Source organism: Anolis sagrei, chromosome 2 (assembly GCF_037176765.1).
Source record: "Anolis sagrei isolate rAnoSag1 chromosome 2, rAnoSag1.mat, whole genome shotgun sequence".
Lineage (NCBI taxonomy): Eukaryota > Metazoa > Chordata > Lepidosauria > Squamata > Dactyloidae > Anolis > Anolis sagrei.
The window spans coordinates 253,973,350-253,994,539 of NC_090022.1; the positions used below are offsets into that span (position 1 = coordinate 253,973,350).

The window sequence follows — 21,190 nt, forward strand, 5'->3', positions numbered from 1 at the left end:
AAAGCAACAAAAGAAGGCCTGATTTATTTGATAGTAATTCAGACATTTTCTCAAGAATGACATAAAATTGTGATTACTTCTTTGCCTATATATACAGGGTGAAGCTCAAGTATAACAACTTTACTGCCTACAAAACAACTTTGATGCATGCAGCAGCTTTTCTGTTTGCAAACCAGCATATCTTTCACTATCTTATCTCTGATTGGAGGTAGCAAATGAGGAACACACAGCTAGTGGTTTTTGATTACTGGTTTACATTTGCAGCCAAACGAAATCTTTGAGTTGCTATGGAAGCATACATTCTTTAATTCATATCCTTACCTCACCTTACCTCACTTTCTCTATTGTCTTCATGTCTGTAGATATTTGGCTTTTAAGTGGAAGACCCATGTTCTTTCTTTTTATTTACCTGATATCCTTTCTGCCTCATACAGTACATTGTTGGTCATATAAATAATAAAACTTCATATTCATGTATTCTGTATATCTCAAACTGTATGGCATTTCTTTATAACAGAACATGCTTTCAAACAAAAACAAGTTAGAATTGTAAATTATATTCCAATAAGAGCAAAAAAAAAAAGCCCCACAAAAAACTATCCAGATTATTTAAAGGGACAGAGGATTTTTTTCTTGACAACACATTTTGCCTAAAATGATTGTACAGTAAAACAGCAGGTGTACATTTTCAAACCATTTCTATAACAAAGACCAGATTTTAAAGCAAATACGAGTTTAGATTCAAGTATCAAGAGAGAAAGAATGATTGATACATAATAATCCAAACCATTTGTAGTATGGTGGATTGTTACCTCCTGCTGCACTGGTCTTAAATCTTTTGCCTTTGATTTTCTCATTTGAACAGGCCCTTGTTTCTAGTACCTCTTCAGCAATATGATGAACTGATCAACCTTCTTCAGTTTCAAGTTACAAACTACTGCATCAGAGTTTGTTCTACAAGCATTTTACAGGATGCTGAAAGTCACTACTGGGATGACAACAAAGCTTTTTACGAGGTTTGAGATTAACTTTACTATCCTTCCTTTTGTTGTTTGGGTTTTTTTTTTTTTTGTAGTGGTTTGAAACATTTTGTCAGAATCACGTTACATTTTGAGATGGTATAGATATACTTCACTTAAAGTAGCTATACTCCTGGACATTACTCCTTTAACAGGAAAATAGATACCTGAGTCAGAAACAACATGGAAATAATAGAGATAGAATCATAGAATCAAAGAGTTGGAAGAGACCTCATGGGCCATCCAGTCCAACCCCCTGCCAAGAAGCAGGAATATTGCATTCAAATCACCCCTGACAAATGGCTATCCAGCCTCTGCTTAAAAGCTTCCAAAGAAGGAGCCTCCACCACACTCCGGGGCAGAGAGTTCCACTGCTGAACGGCTCTCACAGTCAGGAAGTTCTTCCTAATGTTCAGATTGGTTCCTACACAGCAGGAAAGAAATGCAGTTCCACGTGTTTCAAGATATTTCCAGTTTGACTATATGTACATGTAAAAGAAATAGGTTGGGCAAACTTTGCACAAGTAAACAAAAACATTTTCAATCTTCTGTCTTACACTTGAGGACTTCTACCAAAATAACTGGGTTGCTGTGAAGCTGCAAGGCTGTTCCATGCTAATCAAGGTGATCAATTGCAGCATTCACATTTGCCTCAGACAGACAAGAGTTCTTTCCCCCACCCTGGACATTCCACAGATATATAAACCCCACTTACCTTGTTTCCTACAAACCTCACAATCTGTGAGGATGCCTGCCATAGATGTGGGCGAAACGTCAGGAGAGAATGCTTCTGGAACATGTGCATGCAGCCCAGATAACTCACAGCAACCTTTTGTATTCTCCATAATATTCTTCCCTGTAGTTTAGTGTTTGTTAGACCACGTTATAAATAAAGGAATCTATGGCATGCTTGAATAAGGTACTGCCAAATATTTCCCCTTTAATCCAGTAACCCCACACTGTTTGTTGTTACATTATGCTGAACTATAAGATAATTGCTGCTGTATCACAAGTCAATCAATTAAACAGTAATACGGCACTATGATCAAATAAGCTTCTTGGGTCATCTCTGAATGATTTCACACAGCCCTATATCCCAGAATATCAAGGCAGAAAATCCCACAATAGCTGCTTTGAGCTGGGTTATGTAAGTCCACACTCAGATAATGTGGGATTTTCTACTTTTATATTCTGGGATATAAGGCTGTGTGGAAGGGCCCCCCAGTCCTCGGAAAAGACAAGAACAGACAGCTTTTTTGGAAAGCAAGTACCTCTGCTATATTTCTTCACTGTGTATGGTTCACAAAATACTAGTAGTATGTTTATCTGAATTTGAAAGCTACTCTGTAGACAATTTAATTGACTAGAAAAAGAGCTGTAAATTTTAGGGACTAGTAATTTTTATATGGTATTTATATAAAATGTGATTATTTGAAACTTACCCGAAACACTGGTTTCAATTTCTGAGTGATTGAATCCTGGTTAATACCCTGATTAGGACAGGTAATAAGAACCTGTATTCCAAAACAAAGTTATTGTATAAGATTGTAGTTTGGTGTAACAATATCACCGAAATACTATTTTACCAATTGAATGGATGGAATACTTGCTTTGCCACCAAACTGGCACTCCAAACAATACTTTGGAACCAAGCTTTTATTTTAACAAACATCTGCAGCAATTTTCAAAACTTACATTTTCTAATTTTCAAAAATAATGTCTACTTGTAAAAAATACTGAGTGGCTTATACAGTACTGCCCAGCTGCCTATTCCTGACATACATTTTAAATTAAAAGTACACATCTGTTTTATTGTATGAAGCTTTTAAAAATAGCAGATGTTTCCCCATTTAAATATTTTGCAATAGCAACAAATGGCAAATAGGGGAAAATATCCAGGTTTACTCTTTCAGATGAAATAATATAAAGAATTTTAATAAAAAGCTTGAGATAATTACCAACAAGTACAAAACTACATAAAAATAAACTGTAATGCTGAGAATACAATAAAGTAAATGTAGAATATGTGCTTCATAGAAAATACGTGTACACATTTTTAAAAAAAATTGTTTTACAAAGTTCTAGAATCCTTCAAAATACTGAATGATTTGATCATTTTAGTGTTTCTAGGAATTATAGAGAGCCTGCTTGGCATAGTGTTTGAGTGCTGGACTGTGACTCGGGATGCCAGGTTTGAATCAGCCATGAGAAATCACTGAGTGACTCTGGAGAAGGCACCCCCTCTCAGCCTCAAAGGAAGGAAAGGCAACCTCTCTAAATACATCTTGCCAAGAAAATGCCATGATAACAACAACAACAACAACACACACACACACATGCACAGACATGCACACACACTCATTGTTTAAAGGAGTTGTGTGTGTGTGTGTGTGTATGAAGTTTTTTAAAACTACAAATGTATTCTCTATCTGTTTAATGTTTGTAGGAACTCATGAGGATGAAGGAGTTTATTTTTTCATTCAAATCATTCAATATTTTTTGAAATATTTGGAGGCCATTTAAAACAAAATGTTTATTTTTATTGTCTGTAGGATCGATCAATAGATCTATCTAATTTACTTTTAATACCTGCATTTCATTGCTATTACAGCAAATGTATAATGATGGTTTTAATTTACACATCATAAAATACAAATGCACACTACAGTATATTATAAAACATTAATAAAATGCCCATATATAATCTTTTGATGTGATGCTAATCTTGGAAAGATTATATGCAGTGCTCTCTACTGGTAAGGTTATTTTTGTAGTTACACTTCATTGTAATGATCTATAATAATAGATCTTCATAGCACATTACATATTAGACAGGAAATTATAATGATGTCTGGTCTTCAGCTATGTTTGTGTAAAAATGTGATGATATTAAATTGTCACTTAGATTTATTCTATTTTGTTTCTGTTATTAAAATATAATAATGAGAGATCTACATGGTCTTAGAAGGCTAACAATGAATGCTATTTACATATATTTAGCAAGTTACCATGAGTGCATTACTAATTCTTCTGCTGAATGTGCAGCTGTAGGTTTATAACCATGTTATAACTGGAAGGTGAAGGTTAAAAGGGTATAAATTAACTCTGTAATAGTGCAATGATGCACATTTTATTAAGAAAGTCATTTTTTAGTTCATTGGGGTGTGTGTAGAACTCTGTGTACCTCTTTAACTTGGTATGTAGATATAAGAAGCTATCTTTATCTTGTATTACCCTTTTGCCTGAGACAAGGTTTCTCCAAACATTTTACTTAGTGTACCAGCAAAGGATGCTATTTACCACTGTTAACACCCTGTTGATTTATTGTCATTATTGTATTAATTCCATTCATATCCTTCTTTCAAACCAGGACCAAACTGGCTTCCAAGTATCATTAGATAACCCATAACTCAGTGGTTCATAACTTGCGCCAGATAACCCATAACCTAAACTAGTATGAATTTTAGTCTTTCATTTAGAAATCATTAACTTTAGCAGCAACTACAACTGTATAGAAAGTCAGTTGCCATAGTAAATAAGAGTTTAAATGGAAGGATGACCATTACTGATACCCTTTTCAGTGAAATTTGGTTTTGATATGACAGAGATTGTGAGCATTTGTACATATTTTAGCAAATGAGTAACAACAGCACATGACATTTTCTGAAAAGCTAGGTATGGAAAATACAAATATATGTCAGTGGTTTGGCTTATTGCAAGAACACTCATTTTCAAATATGTTATGTCCTTTTAAGCAAAAAATGTGTTTTAAATCTTGTGAGAATTTTGTTCTGGTAATTCCACATTCCTTGCTCTTCAACCATTTCCTCTGAGCCTGAGTAGATTAGATTCATTGAATCTAAGTTGACATTCAGTAAGATGTGTTTCTGTTGTTTAACATTTGGTGGTTTTGCCAGGGGGAACGATGCTCATTCTCTGTCCAGATGTGGCATTATTTCTGCTGTGCTCTTCATCATGATCTATGGACTGTTCTACCCCCTGCGTTGGCCCAGGAGATTCTAAAAGAAGTGCTGGAAAAATCTTTGGCACTCTTGGCCTGCAGATATTTTCAAGCTCAACCCAGTTATAAGAGAACACCACAGATAAGGTGATTATTGCTTGTTATTTTGTAGTATGAATGAAGTGACTGTTATTCTCATTCTTCTATTCATTGAACATTCAAAACAATTTCAATAAAAATAATCGGATAATAAAGAAATTGAATATTTTAAACAATACAAGTTAGCATATTAAAATGTAGATTAAGAGGACAATCCGTTTAAAAATAGCAACAGAAATTATCCAGTCAACTGCTGTTGGGGAAAAATAAATATTTTGAAAATGTTTTCTAAAGAACAGTAACTAATTAACTTTTAAGCCTTTTCTGCCATGGGTTAACTTTTGCTGAAAATATAGGATATTAGAGTCTTGCGCTCTTCCTCCCTGTTCTATATATCTGGAAGTGTATGTGTGTGTTTTTTTAAAAAAAAGATCAGTTACAGTTTAGTGAATCATCTGAACAATAGTAAACTACTGTTAATCTTAACTATAGCTTATTGTAATGAAATAGGCTTTTAAATTATGGTTTGAATTTGCTTTGTTTCAACAAGCCATGATTATATGAAATTATAGCTTGTCCAAGTTTAAACATGACCATAAATTGTGGTTGACATGGAAGAGAAAATTAAATTCCATAGCAGAGAAGTAGATGTTGCTCAGATGTGGTACATTCATGTAGGACTGCATTATGCTACAGAAGCAGAATTTTCTGTTCAGAGATAAGTTCCTGAAAAATGTTATTCACTGTAAGAATTATGTCTTTGAGAAATGGTAGCACTCCTTTCATACTATGATAGATTGAATTATTGTTCTGTATTGGAGTAGAGTTGCTTTCTAATATTAATTCTGTTATTTATTTATTTATTTATTTATTTTATTTACCCTATTTATATCTTGACTTTCTTTACCCCGAAGGGGATTCACATGTAGGTGACTATTCAATGCCTTTGGACAACATACAGTTAAAATACATTTCGGTTAAAATTTAAAATTAAAATGAATGCACATTAAAACATATAAAACATTGCATTCACTATTAAAATCACGTCATCCACAATGGTAATCCAGGGCTGTTCGAACAATCATTGCACATATTCTCTAGCTGTTATTCCACTATAGTTAATCTCCAAGTGTGATAATGTTTTATACAGGTTCTCTGCTTTATTGAGTTCAAATTACTCATTTTTTCAACAAAAAAAACTTGATGGGTAAATAAATGTACATTGTTTTGATAGCAGTCCTGTTCTGTTAAAATCAAAACTGGTCCTTTGTCATTGAAGTAAGTGGGTTTTTGTGTGCAAAATGAATCTTTGGTATATCCATTCAGAGTTAGGAAAGAAGCCTAAGTGAAACCACTCGGTGTCAGCATTATTGAGCTAGAGAAGTCTGACTTAATAAAAGTGTCTTCTGCTATTGGTAAACAAGTGTATGAAACACATTAAAGGACTTCACTAGCACCTTTGGGACTTATTGGGAAAAAATCATTTCTAGCGTAAACCTTCGTAGATTACAGTCTACTTCATCTAGTCAAGTAGATTGTACTACACAAGAGCTTATGCTTGAATTTTTCCCACTACTTAATAATAAAGATGCTACTGGAATATTTTATATCTTTATATCAGCTTATTTCAAATTCGACATGTATAGCCCAAAGAAATGGGAAATTTCCACAATTGAATTGCTTACCTATTTGTTTCTATAGAGAGAAATTACTCATGTGTACAGTACAATTCATATGCATATTATCTTCATCCCATAAAATCAGGGATGCCGCCATATCATTTTAAAAATATTGTTATAGTTCTTTTTTCCATTATGCCAAAGAATTCTGGTTACTTTAAGTAATACAAAGAATGTGTTTTTTCCCAGTGTTGAAATTATTTCTGAATTGTAGCAAATGATAAGTATTTATTACTTTACTTTTGGGGTCTTGCTTTGTTTCTTACAGAATAGATGTTACAGCAATTTTGATGACCTGTGAAAAGATGTTGTGGTCAGTTTGTGGCTCAGTAAAAGAACTTCTGAGTCCACATAAAGACAGAAATCCTCATATTTCTAAAATACACAGTCATTGCAATAATTTACTTGCAGCTGCTGTCATTTTAACTACACCACTGGAGAATCTGTATAAGTAAGTGTGCTGTATTGTTTTAAGAGTGTGCTGTATTGTTTTAAGAGATATGTAGATTTACCCTGTTCTAATGGAAATAAATATCTGCGTTTAGATGATGGTAGATATCCTGGTATGATAAAGCAAACCTGGGCAGGAAATGAATTAGAACAAAAAGTCTCCTTTCACTTGAGACTTTTAGTCCCAGTTTAATCCAAAAGCTTGCCCCTTTTTGATGCATTATATTTAAGCTCGAAATGGGCCAGAAGCCATCAACTGTGGGGAGGCTCACTTTGGAACTAATTTGTTCTTACCACAGAATTGCTTTGTTGCGGATTAAATTTTATGTATACTCTCAAATCAAAATCAAAAACATTTATTTCGGTCATTGACCAGCACAGGAAATAGTGTCACATTTCCATACAAACCTGGCATGTTTGGTACATTAAAAATATAAATATAAATATAACTACTAAAAACACAATATGGGTGAGGGAGCAGAAGGGGAAACAGGGTAACAACATACAATGCCCAGATCCATCAAATTGTAGATTCAGGGAAGAAGATTACTGGACACACAGCTGACTTTTGGAACTAGTCATTCCCTGGCGGATGTTGTATGCTGCTGCACAAAACTTTGCAACACTGTAGGTTGTAGCTGAATTAGTATCTGCAAGTAGCAGGGCAGTATAAAATTGTCCTGAATGGCCTGGTGCTTGTCTATCAAGGGTAAGATAAGCCTGGCACGGGTATCTCTGTAGAACGGACACTGAAGGAGCACATGTTCTATTGTTTCCACATGACCCGAGTCGCAGGGGCAGAGCCTCTCTGGGAAAGGGATCTTCCGGTAGCGGCCCTCGAGTACAGCTGATGGGAGAGCGTGGCATCGGGCCAGGGTGAAAGCCCTCCGATGAATAGGAACCTCTAAGTATGTTAAATATGCCATAGGGGAGGCAAGGTATCTGCTATCTTCACTGACAAGGAAGGTTGGAGCCAAGGCCAGATCTAGTTGGCGCTCTGTGTCTGTGATACGTTGTTTAATAAGTGCTTTGGCTTGATTGTAATCCATAGCTAAAAGTAGACCTGGAGAAAATCCCAACGAGGAGATTTTGGATGCTACCGCCTGCTTCCATGTGGATTGGAAGTCATCCTCCATGGTTAGTGGGGCAAGGCCAAGGGGTGCACGGGACAGTCTGAGCCAGAGGTTAAGTATGGCCACCCACACCCTGGCCTCCACTCTCATAAAACCCGTCTCTAGTCGCAGGGTGGCATTAGAAACGCATTTAGGTACCTGCAAGGCCGATCTCAGAAACTTGGACTGGACCAGTTCTAATGGGGCAAAACTGGGGAAGGGGCCCAGCTGAGCACCATACAAGAGTTGGGCTAATGACTTGGCTTCAAATAGCTTGAGCGCTGCCGGTGTGAAGTGGCCCCCTCTTGTCCTGAGATATTTGAGAATGGCAATTGAGCTCCCCTGCGCGGTGTTGGATACTTGATCCCCATGAGCTCTTCTGCTACCATTAGATTGGAAAACTACACCTAGATATTTGAAGGATGTAACTTGTTCAATTTTATGACCATCTATGCTCCAAGAGTAAGTCCTGGGCCTATTAGCGAAAGCCATGATTTTGGTTTTATTGTAATTGAGTTGGAGCTGATCTGTGTTGCATGTATACTCTCAGAAATTGTTTGGGAACATTTCAGTGCAACATTTTTGGGGATTTTTTCACTTTGTATATTCTAAACTGCATTGTGCCCATCCCTCCAATGACTTAAATTTCTGTAAGAAAATTGGCATTTTGTTGCTGTGTTCATACATAGTTTTGATCTGGCATGAAATTAAAAATCACACAGTACAATTGGCAAAAACCTTTACAGCACCTTAAATACTAATAAGTGGACGCAAAACCTTCAGTTTTTGTTTACATGTAGGTTTTGCTGAAATGGTTAACTCCTCAACACACCTGAAAGTTATATTGCGTTGATTTTTAACCCAATTTATGAAAATCTTACTTTGGACACAATAACATACAGCTGAAACCATCCATATAAATATATCAACAATTACTCTAATGCTTACATAGTTTTATTAGATAACCGTCATATTTGTCAGTTTAATCTTATAATGGAATTATTTTGAGGTTAAATCAGCATTAGAGAAAATCACACTGATTACAGTTCAAAAGATTCTAAGAAAAGGAGTGACATTTCTTTATACAGTTCTAAGTGCCTTCATCTAGTAAATTCTATATTTTAAATGTTGAGAGACAGAGATATTTTCAGATATCCAGGTACAGAGCCAGCTACATGTCCTTTTGAGACTAAGCAAAGAAGCACAACATGTCTGTTTCTAAAGTTGAATCCATGGAGCTTTACATATTTTACGTAAGAAAAATCACAACAAAGCTATTATTGGGTTGTTGTGAGTTCTCCGGGCTGTATGGCCATGTTCCAGAAGCATTCTCTCCTGATATTTTTCCCACATCTATGGCAGGCATCCTCAGGTTGTGAGGTCTGGCATCCTCAGAGGTAAGACCTCACAACCTCTAAGGATGTTGGAGAGAATGTCAGGAGAGAATGCTTCCAGAACATGGTCATATGGCCCAGGAAACTCACAGCAAACCAGTGATTCCTGCCATGAAAGCCTTTGACAACACAAACTTATTATTGATCAGTCAATAGTTGTATGCATAGGACATCTTATATCCCATAAATAACATTTAGCGAAAGCCATCTTTGTTTCCTTAGAGAAACTGAAATATGCTCTACAATCAATAAACTACATCAGGAGAGTGGGATACTTGGCTCAGAACTACATATCTTGAACCTCTTCAAAATACAGCAAGAATTTCTTTTTAGCAGATTGTATGTTTTTAATATATGAGTGAAAGAGACAGAGTCAGAGCGATGCCTACTATCCATAGAAAACTGGGAGCATATGTTCATTAAAGCTACTAAAAACGGAAGAGTGGTTCATCTTTGAATGCAAGTGGCAATTAATTCAATTGACAACATTGATGCTGGCTGAGACCATACACACACACTCAATTAATTGTGATAGTTTGCTAAACTTAATGAGCCATTTCACTTTAAAGCCAGCTCAGAATTTTAGGAGCATATCTTCTTTTCATTTATATATATGTATAAATGAACCCACCCCCCCCATCCCCCCCACCCCCCCCCCCCCCGGCCATGCAACTTAAAAGCTCAGTAAGTAGAACACTGGAGGATAAAGAAACAACCAATCAGCAGGGTTCAGTATTCTCCAATAAGTCTTTTTTCATAGTCCCTCCATATATACAACAGGTTGCTTTTGCTTATTTGGCTGGAACTGTACTTTTAATATTCTCTTATAACTTCTGTTTCCATTTCCTGCTTTTTTGTTCTATTTTGCTTTTTAAAAAATCATAGAAAAAAACGGAAAAAAGCTGGTTTTGAATTTATTCAGCTAGATACTATACAGAACATAAGAATGTGTATAACAGTAAAATTTTCCAAGGCAGCAATATTAGGCATCTCATCATTTCATACTGGCCCGAAGATTTACAAGATCAATTTTCACCTTGTCATATGCTACATAAGAATAGCATAACTGTACCATAGAATTTTCCTTGATATCAAATACTCTCACAGATGCTTTCCTCAATTCTGTGACAAGAGGCAGCTGCTATAGCATTTCTTATACATAAAGAGCATTTCCTACTAGGGTTTTTTTATATGCTAGGCAATTAAACATGGATTTATGAAAGCTTTGGCATTAGGATGTGTGCAGAAAGTAACTTTCTGCTCCTCTTGGCAGCACATTGAGGCCACCAAAAAGCCTTTTCTAATAATTCACCCCTTCAGGTCCAGGGGATATTACTCTTTACACAAAGTGGCTATAAGAATAGAAAACCTGACAGCAGATTCTATAGCGTATGTGGTAAGAGGTCTTTTCCCCTCCGCTGACTTGTACAGGTCTCTAGATTGTCTCAATAGTGACAGCTATGTAATTTCCACAACCTTGCAACTATTCCTCTTCCATTTTGATAGGCTGGATAGCACGTGAGGGGAAAGGGAGGAACAAAGGCAACAACTCATTCCAGGAGTTGACAGGGGAATCCCAGAATGACAGGGGAATCCCAGATTTGGATTTCAATGATAACTCCTAGCTAGAAGAACCACGGTATATCTGGAAGTAGTCCAAACTGAAAACTGCTTTTAATTTCTGCTAATCCTCCGGGGCCCCACAATAAAATTTCTGGTACTAACAAAAACTAGAGAGTGATGTCCACTGGACATATAGGGAAAAGGACCTCGTAGAATCATCTATATAAATAAAAATGTAATGTTTGTTTGTGGGATTAACAGAACTCAGAAACCACTGGACGAATTGACACCAAATTTGGACACAAGACATCTACTAAAGCAATCTATGTCCTTTACTAAAAAAAGATACCTATATGCCTATAATATCTATGTCTATAATAGTAATAATAATAATAATAATAATATCTATCTAGGGGACTTCCGGTGGGGTGGCATGGCGGCAGGAGCACCTCTCTGAGGCTCTGCAGGGAGGAACCACGTTTTGCGATCGGGTCGAGCCTGTTGCTCCCCTCCTCAGCCGGATCGAGAGCTGAGGGAACGTGAAACCGGCTAGGATAACCCGACGGCCCTCAAAGCCCCCGTCCCTCAAAGGTGGGGGAAAAAAGGGCCCGGGAAATACCACCGGTAGCGGATCGCTCCGTGGGAAGCGGGGAAACCCGCAAGAACTGCTGTCTTCCCCCACTAAATCAAGAAAATAGAGACAAGAAGCATCCCCTATCAAGAGGGGTAAGTAATAAGAATTATAAGCTCGGATTCTGCAACTGATTAAAGCAGACAGAAAAAGGAAAAGAAAAGGAAAGATAAACATTTAAATAAAACAACAAAGGGGGGTTTAAACCCCAGGCCTTTGGACTTAAAAGATCTTACAAAGCGGTCTTAGCACCGGGAAAAGTAAATTATCCAAATGAAATAAGAAGAATTCCGGAGTAGGAAGAATGATACTGGATTTGACTGGATTTGAATTGGAAAAAACAATTTGAACCATATAATTTAAATACAATACTCCCTCCAAATTGGGTAAATCCCCCTCCTTCTTCGAATAAGAATCCCCCCTCCCGCTGAAGAAGCCCCTCTTTGGCCCGCTATAATAAAGGTAAACATAATACCGTCCTTGGCGCCATGTTGTTATGTCTACCGCGGAGCTTCTTGTAAACAAACCCAAAACAAAGAGGAAGGAGAAGTGACGACAAGAAGGAGGAGCCGGCGGGACAAGGAGAACGGAAGGACTGCAGCCAGGGCGGAAGGAAGAAGATCAAAGTAAAGGGCAAGAGGGCGGAAGTGAGGTAAGGGGAAGGGCGGAAACGGAACCCCCGCCATTTTGAAGAAGGGCGGAAGAAAGAGAGAAAGAAGAAGCAGGGCAAGCCGAAAATTAAAGTTAAGGTAAGAAGGAGGGGGGAAAGGAATGGATTAAACTGGAGTAGGAGGGAGACAGTGAACTGCTTATTAGAATCAGACACCAGAGAAGATTGCAGGAGACTAACAATAGAGGTGGAGGACGGACGTCGGGGGACCAGCCAGGAGGCGAAGATAGAAGACGGAGAGGAACAACACAGCGCGGCAGAGACGGAACGACAGGACAACGTGGGACAGGACAAGTTGAGGAGCAGAAGGTGCGCGTAGATTGGATTAAGAGAAGAAGATAAAGACGAGGAAATACTACTTTATTTTAAGATCGGAGTTCATTGCTCGGAATCAAAAAGGAGAATTAATTGAAGCCATTAAATGGCACACTGAATGAATTAAGAATCTAAACAAGGACATTTTAATGAATTAATGAATTAGTAATTTTATTAATACTCTTATATCCACTATACAAATAATTGAAACATTAAATACGAAAATCATCTAGAATTAGTGAATTAATTATAATAAATTTATCAAAAATCCATCAAATTAAGCAAGGGAAACATAGAAAAATGACAACCCCAAAAGCCAAACAAGATCCAGCCTCGAAAATTAAACAAGAATTAAAAATAGACCAATCCTTATTGCAAAGAAGAAATTCCCAGGGCTCACAAGAACCGAGTTTGAAGGATGTAGTAAAGGAAATTCAAAATTTAGCTTTAGCACAAACCAATCTACAAACATCATTCGAATCGGGGATTAAGGACCTAAAGGCAAAGCAAGAAACTCATCATCAGGAGATGCAGAAAAAATTTGAGGAGCTAAAAATTGAATTAAAAAATGAATTAAAAAAGGAATTAAAAGAAGAAATAGTTAGGGTGGATAAAGATATATCCACACTTAAAGAAGAAATAAAAGACATAAAGGTGAAGACAAAGGAGAAGGAAAAACTTCAGAAGACCATTCAGGAGAGAGTTACCTCCTGGGACAGACAAAGACAAAAACTAGAAAGAAATCAAGAATTTTTGGAAATGAAAGAATTGGAGACTCAACTTAGACTACGGAATATACAAGAAAACCCAAATGAAGATATAAGAGGAATTACTTTGGAAATCTTGGCAACATCATTAAAAAGTACATTAGAAATTATGGATAAAGAGGTGGATCAAATTTTTCGTATTGCAACTAATTATTCAAGAAAGAATAAAACTTCTAGAGATGTTTTGGTGAGCTTTGTAAGAAAAAGAACAAGAGATGAAGTGCTGCAGGCTAACAGCAAGATTCCTCTACAATATAAGGGGGAAAAAGTGGTGGTATTAAAAGAATTTCCCCAGACAACTTTGACAAAACGAAGACAGTATTTTTTCCTCACCCAGGAACTAAAGAAAAGAAACATCAGATTTAGATGGGAGAGATCGGAAGGGATTATGACGACCTTCAAGGAGCAGAAGTATTGGCTGACATCAATAGACAAGGCAAAAGACTTCTATGAGAAATTAATTAAAGATGAAGATCCAGGGAAAACTGAAAGTAATCCTTCAAGACAAGAACGGAAATTTAGTGCTGGAGCAACATCAAGTAACAATGTACCGCTAACCCCGAGAAAGGGGAAACAGAGTAAAAGGGCAAGGTTCAATTCACCGGACTATGACTTATTGGCTACAGATAATGATGACGAAGAATCCTCGAATCCTGATGAAGGAAGAGACGACATAGGCCTGGAAATAGACAAGATTAATAATGCTAATTGATAGACAAATAAAGATTTACTCTTCAAATGTCAATGGTCTTAATTCTCCCAATAAAAGGAAAACTCTGTTTAACAACTTAAAGAAGGGAAAACATGATATCATGGCGCTACAGGAAACTCACATTATGCACAAACATGTTGCACACCTAATAAATAAAAAATTGGGCAAATTATACTACTCCTCTTTTGAAAAGAAAAAAAGAGGAGTAGCCCTATACATTAAAGAAGATTTACAATCGGAACTGGCCTTTAAAGATTTGGAGAGGAGGAGATTGAGGCCGCAATAAAGAAAATGGACGCGAATAAAGCACCAGGCCCGGATGGTTTCACTGCCGGGTACTATAAAACATTCAAGAAAGAGCTTATGCCAATGTTAAAAAAAGTAATGAATGGAATCTTCCAGAATCAGGGAATCCCAGAAACATGGAATTCAGCGGAAATAATTGTCATACATAAAGAATTATCAGACCAATCAGATGTGCGGAACTATAGACCAATTTCGCTCCTAAACGTAGATTACAAAATCTTTACAAATATTCTGGCCCAAAGATTGAAAAATTTTCTGAGCAATTGGATTGGGGAAGAACAGGTTGGATTCCTACCAAAAAGAAATATAAAAGATAATATGAGAATAGTGATAGATATGATTGAATACTTTGAAGCCAACCCTCAAAAAGAAGTGGCCTTCCTCGCGGTTGACGCGGAGAAGGCATTCGACAATCTGAATTGGGACTTTTTTAAAACTTTAATGAAAGAACTGGACATGGGATTCCAATTCATAATGGCCATAGAAGAAATTTATAAGAAACAAAGTGCCAGAATTCAAGTAAATGGACAAACATCGGCCGAATTTAAAATAGGAAAAGGCTCTAGACAAGGCTGTCCTATATCTCCCCTGATCTTTATAATGTCATTAGAAATTTTGATGAAAAAGATAAAAGAAGAGGAAAAGATCAAGGGGGTTAAAATTGGGAAACAAGAATTCAAGGCTAGAGCCTATGCGGACGACATAATTGGCATAATAGAAAATCCACGGGAGAATATTAAAAATTGGCTAGAAACAATTGAGGAATTCGGAAAGTTAGCCGGATTTAAACTAAATAAAAATAAGACCGTCATTTTAACGAAGAATATGGCAAAAGACAAACAAGAGGAACTAACGAGAATTTCCGGTTTACGAGTTGTAAACAAGATAAAATACTTAGGTATTTGGCTTACAGCCAAAAACGCCCAGCTCCTTTCCAACAATTATGAAAAACTTTGGAGTGAAATTAGGAAAGACTTGGAGAAGTGGAAGTTTTTAAATCTTTCTCTGCTAGGAAGAATTGCGCTAATTAAGATGTCTGTCCTTCCAAAATTGCTTTATTTATTTCAAAATATCCCAATAATAAGGAATGTTAAGAAATTTAAGGAATGGACAAAGGATCTCTCGAAATTTATATGGAAAGGGAAAAAGGCAAGAATAAAGTACCAAGTGTTGACAGACAAAAAAAAGAGAGGAGGTTTTGGGTTACCTAATTTTAAGCTATACCACGAAGCATGTGCCTTGATTTGGATTAAAGAATGGATGAAACTGAAGAGTGAAAATCTTCTTACTTTAGAAGGCCATGATCTTCGGGTTGGTTGGCATGCCTATACATGGTATGGAAAAGAGAAACAGGAAAGAAATTTTGGTAACCATTTCATCCGATCCTCATTACTTAGAATCTGGGAAAGATACAAAAAATACTTTTATTCAAAAACTCCGCTTTGGACCTCCCCAGTGGAGGCGAAGCAGAGAAGACTGTTGGGCTGGACAAACTGGCCCACTTATAAAGAACTTCTGAGACAAGGTTCAATGGAGCTAAAAACTTATGAAGAAATAAAACAAAATTATCCAAGGACTATGTGGTTGAATTACTTACAAATAAAAGAACAATATAATCAAGACAAAAAGCTGGGTTTCCAACTCAAAGAAGAATTTTGGGATAAAATCCTAAATACGGAGACAAAATGTATTACAAAATTATATGATAAATTGCTAGAATGGTCCACTGAAACGGAACTAATAAAAAGCTGTATGGTAAAGTGGGCGGAGAACTTTAAAAAACCAATAGCAATGGCGGATTGGGAAAAAATGTGGAACAAAAAATTGAAGTACACTTATGCCACAGACTTAAAAGAGAATTGGTTGAAAATGTTCCATAGGTGGTACATGACACCAGTGAAACTAAATAAGATGTATAAAGATGTACCTAAGACTTGCTGGAAATGTAAAGAACATGACGGAAGCTTTTTCCACCTCTGGTGGAGTTGTGAAAAATCTCAAAAATACTGGAAAGAAATACATGATGTAATGCAGAGACTATTTAAAAAAAAATTCCCTAGAAAAGCCGAATATTTTCTGCTGGGAATCACAGATGGAGATATATGTTTAGACTCAAATGAAGACATTCTATTTGTCTACCTGACGACAGCCGCTAGAATTGTTTTTGCACAACTCTGGAAACAGACAGATATACCAGATAAATTTAAGTGGATAAAGAAGATAAACGAAATTAAGGACATGGACAATTTAACTTTTTTATTAAGAAAGAATACAGGCAACCCAATAAGACAAACAGATTGGACAATAATTGAAGAATATATTGGAAATTGGTCCAAAGACAAGTAATCATAGAAACAGGTAACAAATATAGAAGTATGAAGATACTGAGAAAGACGGACACAGGGGCAGAGCCGGAAGGAGGTCCAAACTTTTGTGTGTATATTTTTACTTTTTATATTTTTCTTTTTAATAATTTTTTTTTCCTTTCCCCTGCTGCTCTCCTTTTTTTTTCTTTCCTTTTTTTGAGAGCGCCGGGGTTAGTTATACCCTATGTTTTTTTTTTGCTCTTTTTCTATTTTTCCTACTGTTCTATCTTCTTTATATTATTCCCCCTCTTTCGTTGTAGTAGTAGTAGCAGTTACAAAAACCTAATAAAATTTATTCAAAAATAATAATAATAATAATATCTATATACACGTATAATAATATGTATACATCTATTATAATAATAGCTATATAATATCTATAGTAATAATATATCTATATGCCTATAATAATATCTATAGGTCTACAATAATATCCATACATCTGTTGCCCGTTTTTGCTTGAAAGATGTTTAGCCCTGTGTTCCTTCTATTTTTTTTATCAGTTTTATACTAATTCATGCAATGCTTTGAGTCCCCCCAGGGGTGAGAAAGGTGGTATATAAATACTGTAAATAATAATAATAAAATTTTGATATGAAATAAAAAACAAATATAATAATAATTCCTATATACCTTTAATAATAATATTTGTGTCTATAATAATATCTATACATTAATAATAATAATAATAATAATAATAATAATAATAATAATAATACCACCTATATAATACCTTTGAACTGGGCTATATGGCAGTGTGGACACAGGTAACCCAGGGCCCTTTCACACATCCATATAACCCTTTGGCCTTGAGGAGACTGAAAAGCGTCCTATATTAGGTTGACACTTTGCCATTTCAATTGTGTATTGATAGCTTAGAAACCAGCTCTTTCTCTTTTCTTTCTTTCCCATTTCTCCACAATGGGCCACAGCAACACATGGCCAGGTACAGCTAGTCTATATAAATAAAAATGTAATGTGCTTGTGGGATTAACAGAACTAAAAAACCACTGGGGGAATTGACACCAATTTGGATACGATACATCTACCAACCCAAGAAGTGTGAAGCGGGGGAGCGAGGGTCCCCAAGAAATTCCAGGAGAAAGAGGAGAAGGAAGAGACAGAGACAGCTTTGCAAGTTCACAGAATTTTAATGCTTACCCGGGCAAGGGCACCTCAGCTCCAATCTGGCTGGTGAGGTACAAAAGACTGATCCAAACCACCCAGTATTTATAGCATAATTCTCAGGGTTACACATGCGCAGAAAAGCCCTAACCTTTACACAATCTGATCAGTTTGTCCTCGAATCGTGGCCAAGAACATTTGTTGGCAAGATATCATGTTTTCCACAACTTTTCCCCTTACATCATCTGACCTCGTTCCCAGACAATTTACATTGATTTACATTGAACCATTAAAATGAATCATAACTTCATATATTTCTTCACATCATATTATATGATTCCACACATCTTCATTTCTGTATCTTAAACTCACTAAAAACAAGCATTTCCCTTATTAATTCTCCTTAATTATCTTCCCAATACATTTGACAATACATTTGTTCCATTTAAAAAGATATATTTCATTTTGCCTGCTATTTACTTCAACCAGACAGGAGGTGGCGCTGTTATACCATATCTTCAAATGTTCGCTTCTTCCTTAGGTTAATAATTATCAATTGTTCTTGGCACCCACCCTTGTAGGCTTCCACATATAGCTCCGCTCTGACCTCGGCTTATCCAAATATTGACACAAGATTAGGTCCCCAGCCTCCTGTCCTTTATGCCATCTGTCGTTTTCCCTTCCACCAGAGAATCATCACCAGAATTCCTTCTTTACTCTATTAAGAATCCCTTTTTAAGGTAAGACTTCATTAATTTCATTAAGTTATAATTATTTCTCTATTTAGCTGCTGCCACATACCCCACAAAATCTTGTGACGAAGAAAACTCATTTTTCGGAGTCACACCCTTAGTGTGATTATACCACCTTATTTTCCCTGGATAGCTGTTGCATCTCTTCTATCTCCAGAGCCATAAGTTGTTTCAATTGACTTCCATGTCGGGCATTTGCCGTAGTAACAATTCGTTCAATCATATTTCTTAAGCAAGCAATCACACAAGGCAGTAGGATTATGATTAGAATACCAATTATCAAGATAACAAATCCTACAACGATGAGGTCTTTTAACCATTGGAAGTTCGGCAACCACTCAGTTAACCAGCCAAAAACACTCTCTCCCTTTGGGGCGTATTCAATTCTGATGGTAGATACTACTTTCTGTATCTTATCTATATCAGATTCAATCTCTCCCGATTTGTTTATATAGTGGCAGCACGTGGTATTGAGAAAAGAACATAGCCCTCCTTGTACAGACAATAGGTAGTCCAGAGCAAGTTTGTGTTGCATCAGGACCCCTGCCAAGGAATCAACTTCTGTCTGCAGAGCTCTTATTCCAGCCACAGTTTTGTTCGCCAGCCTCTCCACTTGAGCTGAGAGTCTCCGAATCTGTTTTATATTTAGAGCTACGCCCGCAGCAGGGAACAAGATGGCTCCCAGCCTTTCTCCCTCATTTAAATAAGTTTGGTCTGGGTCATATCCAAGTGTTTCATCATAAGCTCTTTTCAAACGCTGTTCTTCACGCTCCCTTCTCCAAGTCACCTGGGATTGTTGTTCTGGGTATATTGTCACATCCGCTAACATCAGAGTGCCAATCGTGCATGTTCCTTCCCAAAATGGCGGCAAAATCTTTCCTGCCCATTGACCACAGATCCAATACAATCCCTGAGGCAAGCCACCCTTGGCTACCAACGATTTAGGCACTTCCTGGTGGGCTTCCACCCCTTTTACCACTTTTGCAGGATTTGATTCTCCTCTACTCTGCTGTGGCCCTTCAACAGGTGGTTCCCCCTGGCCCTGAGGCAGCCCTTTGCTAGGAGCCTTTGGTGGATCACGACCCCTGCTGGCTACTTTTGCCTGGGCCTGTTTAATGTGCGTGCCCAATTCTGGTGAAACAACTCCATCAAATCTTTTTACCCTTCTTGAATGTTCCAAACGGGCTAAGAGGCTAATATCTTCAGACGCCTCTGTTTTGAATACATGGAGAAGGAGATTACAATTGGGATAATGACCAAGTTCTATTTGGTGTGTGTGGAGAGGGTTATCTCTATCTTGGGTCCATCTCTCATCTTTCTCCCAAATAATGCAAGCTGGGGCCTCTGGTGAAGTCTCTGCATGTGTTATTATAGCTTGTCCTGGATCAAGTAAAGTTTCAGTCATCTCATAATTTTGAGGCCTTAAATTGCTCCATCCCTTTTGGCTTAATAATGTTCCTACCATAAGTGGCCATCCCTCACGCTGGGAAGTAGGCCCATGACTACAAATCCAACAGTCAGTAGCTTCTGTCTCATTCGCTATGTTCTGAATCATCTGGTGGAATATGTTCTGCTCCCATCCTCCCTGCACGAGCTCTGGGACAATTACACTCAACATCATCAGGTAATAAGTATTCCACATTCCAAAACGAATAAGCTTTCCCCCATCAAACATGCTTATAACGGTAAGCCAACCAGATCAACCCCACAATAATCAGAAATCCCACAAATACACCCCCGTCACCAAAAAAGTCCATTTATTCTTCTTTCTTCTTTCTTCTTTCTTCTTGCTTGATTGTAGTTTCAAAAACTAAGTCTCTCTCCTATTCAGGGCAACTTTATTCTTATGTTTTAAGTCTTTGAAATGTATGTCTTTTTATTTTATTTATGTATGGTTTAATTAGTTCTTTATTCAATCATCCAATTCTTAAGTTTATTTGCTGTAAGTCAGGGTCCTCTGCTGTGTAGTCTTCTCTCAAGCAGGCTTAGCTCATCCACAATTTTACTTCCTCGTACCCGTGGGGATTCATCAAGTAGCAGACCCCTTTCACTCCTGTCTCAGATGTCACACTCCCCAGGATCTTTTATCCACTTTAAATCTTCTGGTAAAACAGGGGGATACTGTAACAGGTAATTAATTAATATTTTTAAGATTTTGTACTTTTTCCTTGATGCTTAATCCTCCTCACTTCCACCTCATATTGCAACAGTTTATCTTCCTTTGCCAATTCAATTTCTAAACATTTTGAACCTTAAAAAGCATCTCAGT

The 21,190-nt window shown here is 36.9% G+C and overlaps 1 protein-coding gene across 1 annotated transcript in view; it reads left to right on the forward strand.

The window, feature by feature from the left end:
• The window catches only part of KIAA0825 (KIAA0825 ortholog), a 225,246-nt gene that overhangs the window by 63,865 nt on the left and 140,191 nt on the right, over positions 1-21,190 (forward strand). Inside the window, exons 9-11 of the mRNA XM_060761787.2 lie at positions 866-1,016; positions 4,937-5,127; positions 7,027-7,209. Of these exons, the coding sequence (XP_060617770.2) occupies positions 866-1,016; positions 4,937-5,127; positions 7,027-7,209 (525 nt within the window). The remainder of the gene's footprint in view (positions 1-865; positions 1,017-4,936; positions 5,128-7,026; positions 7,210-21,190) is intronic.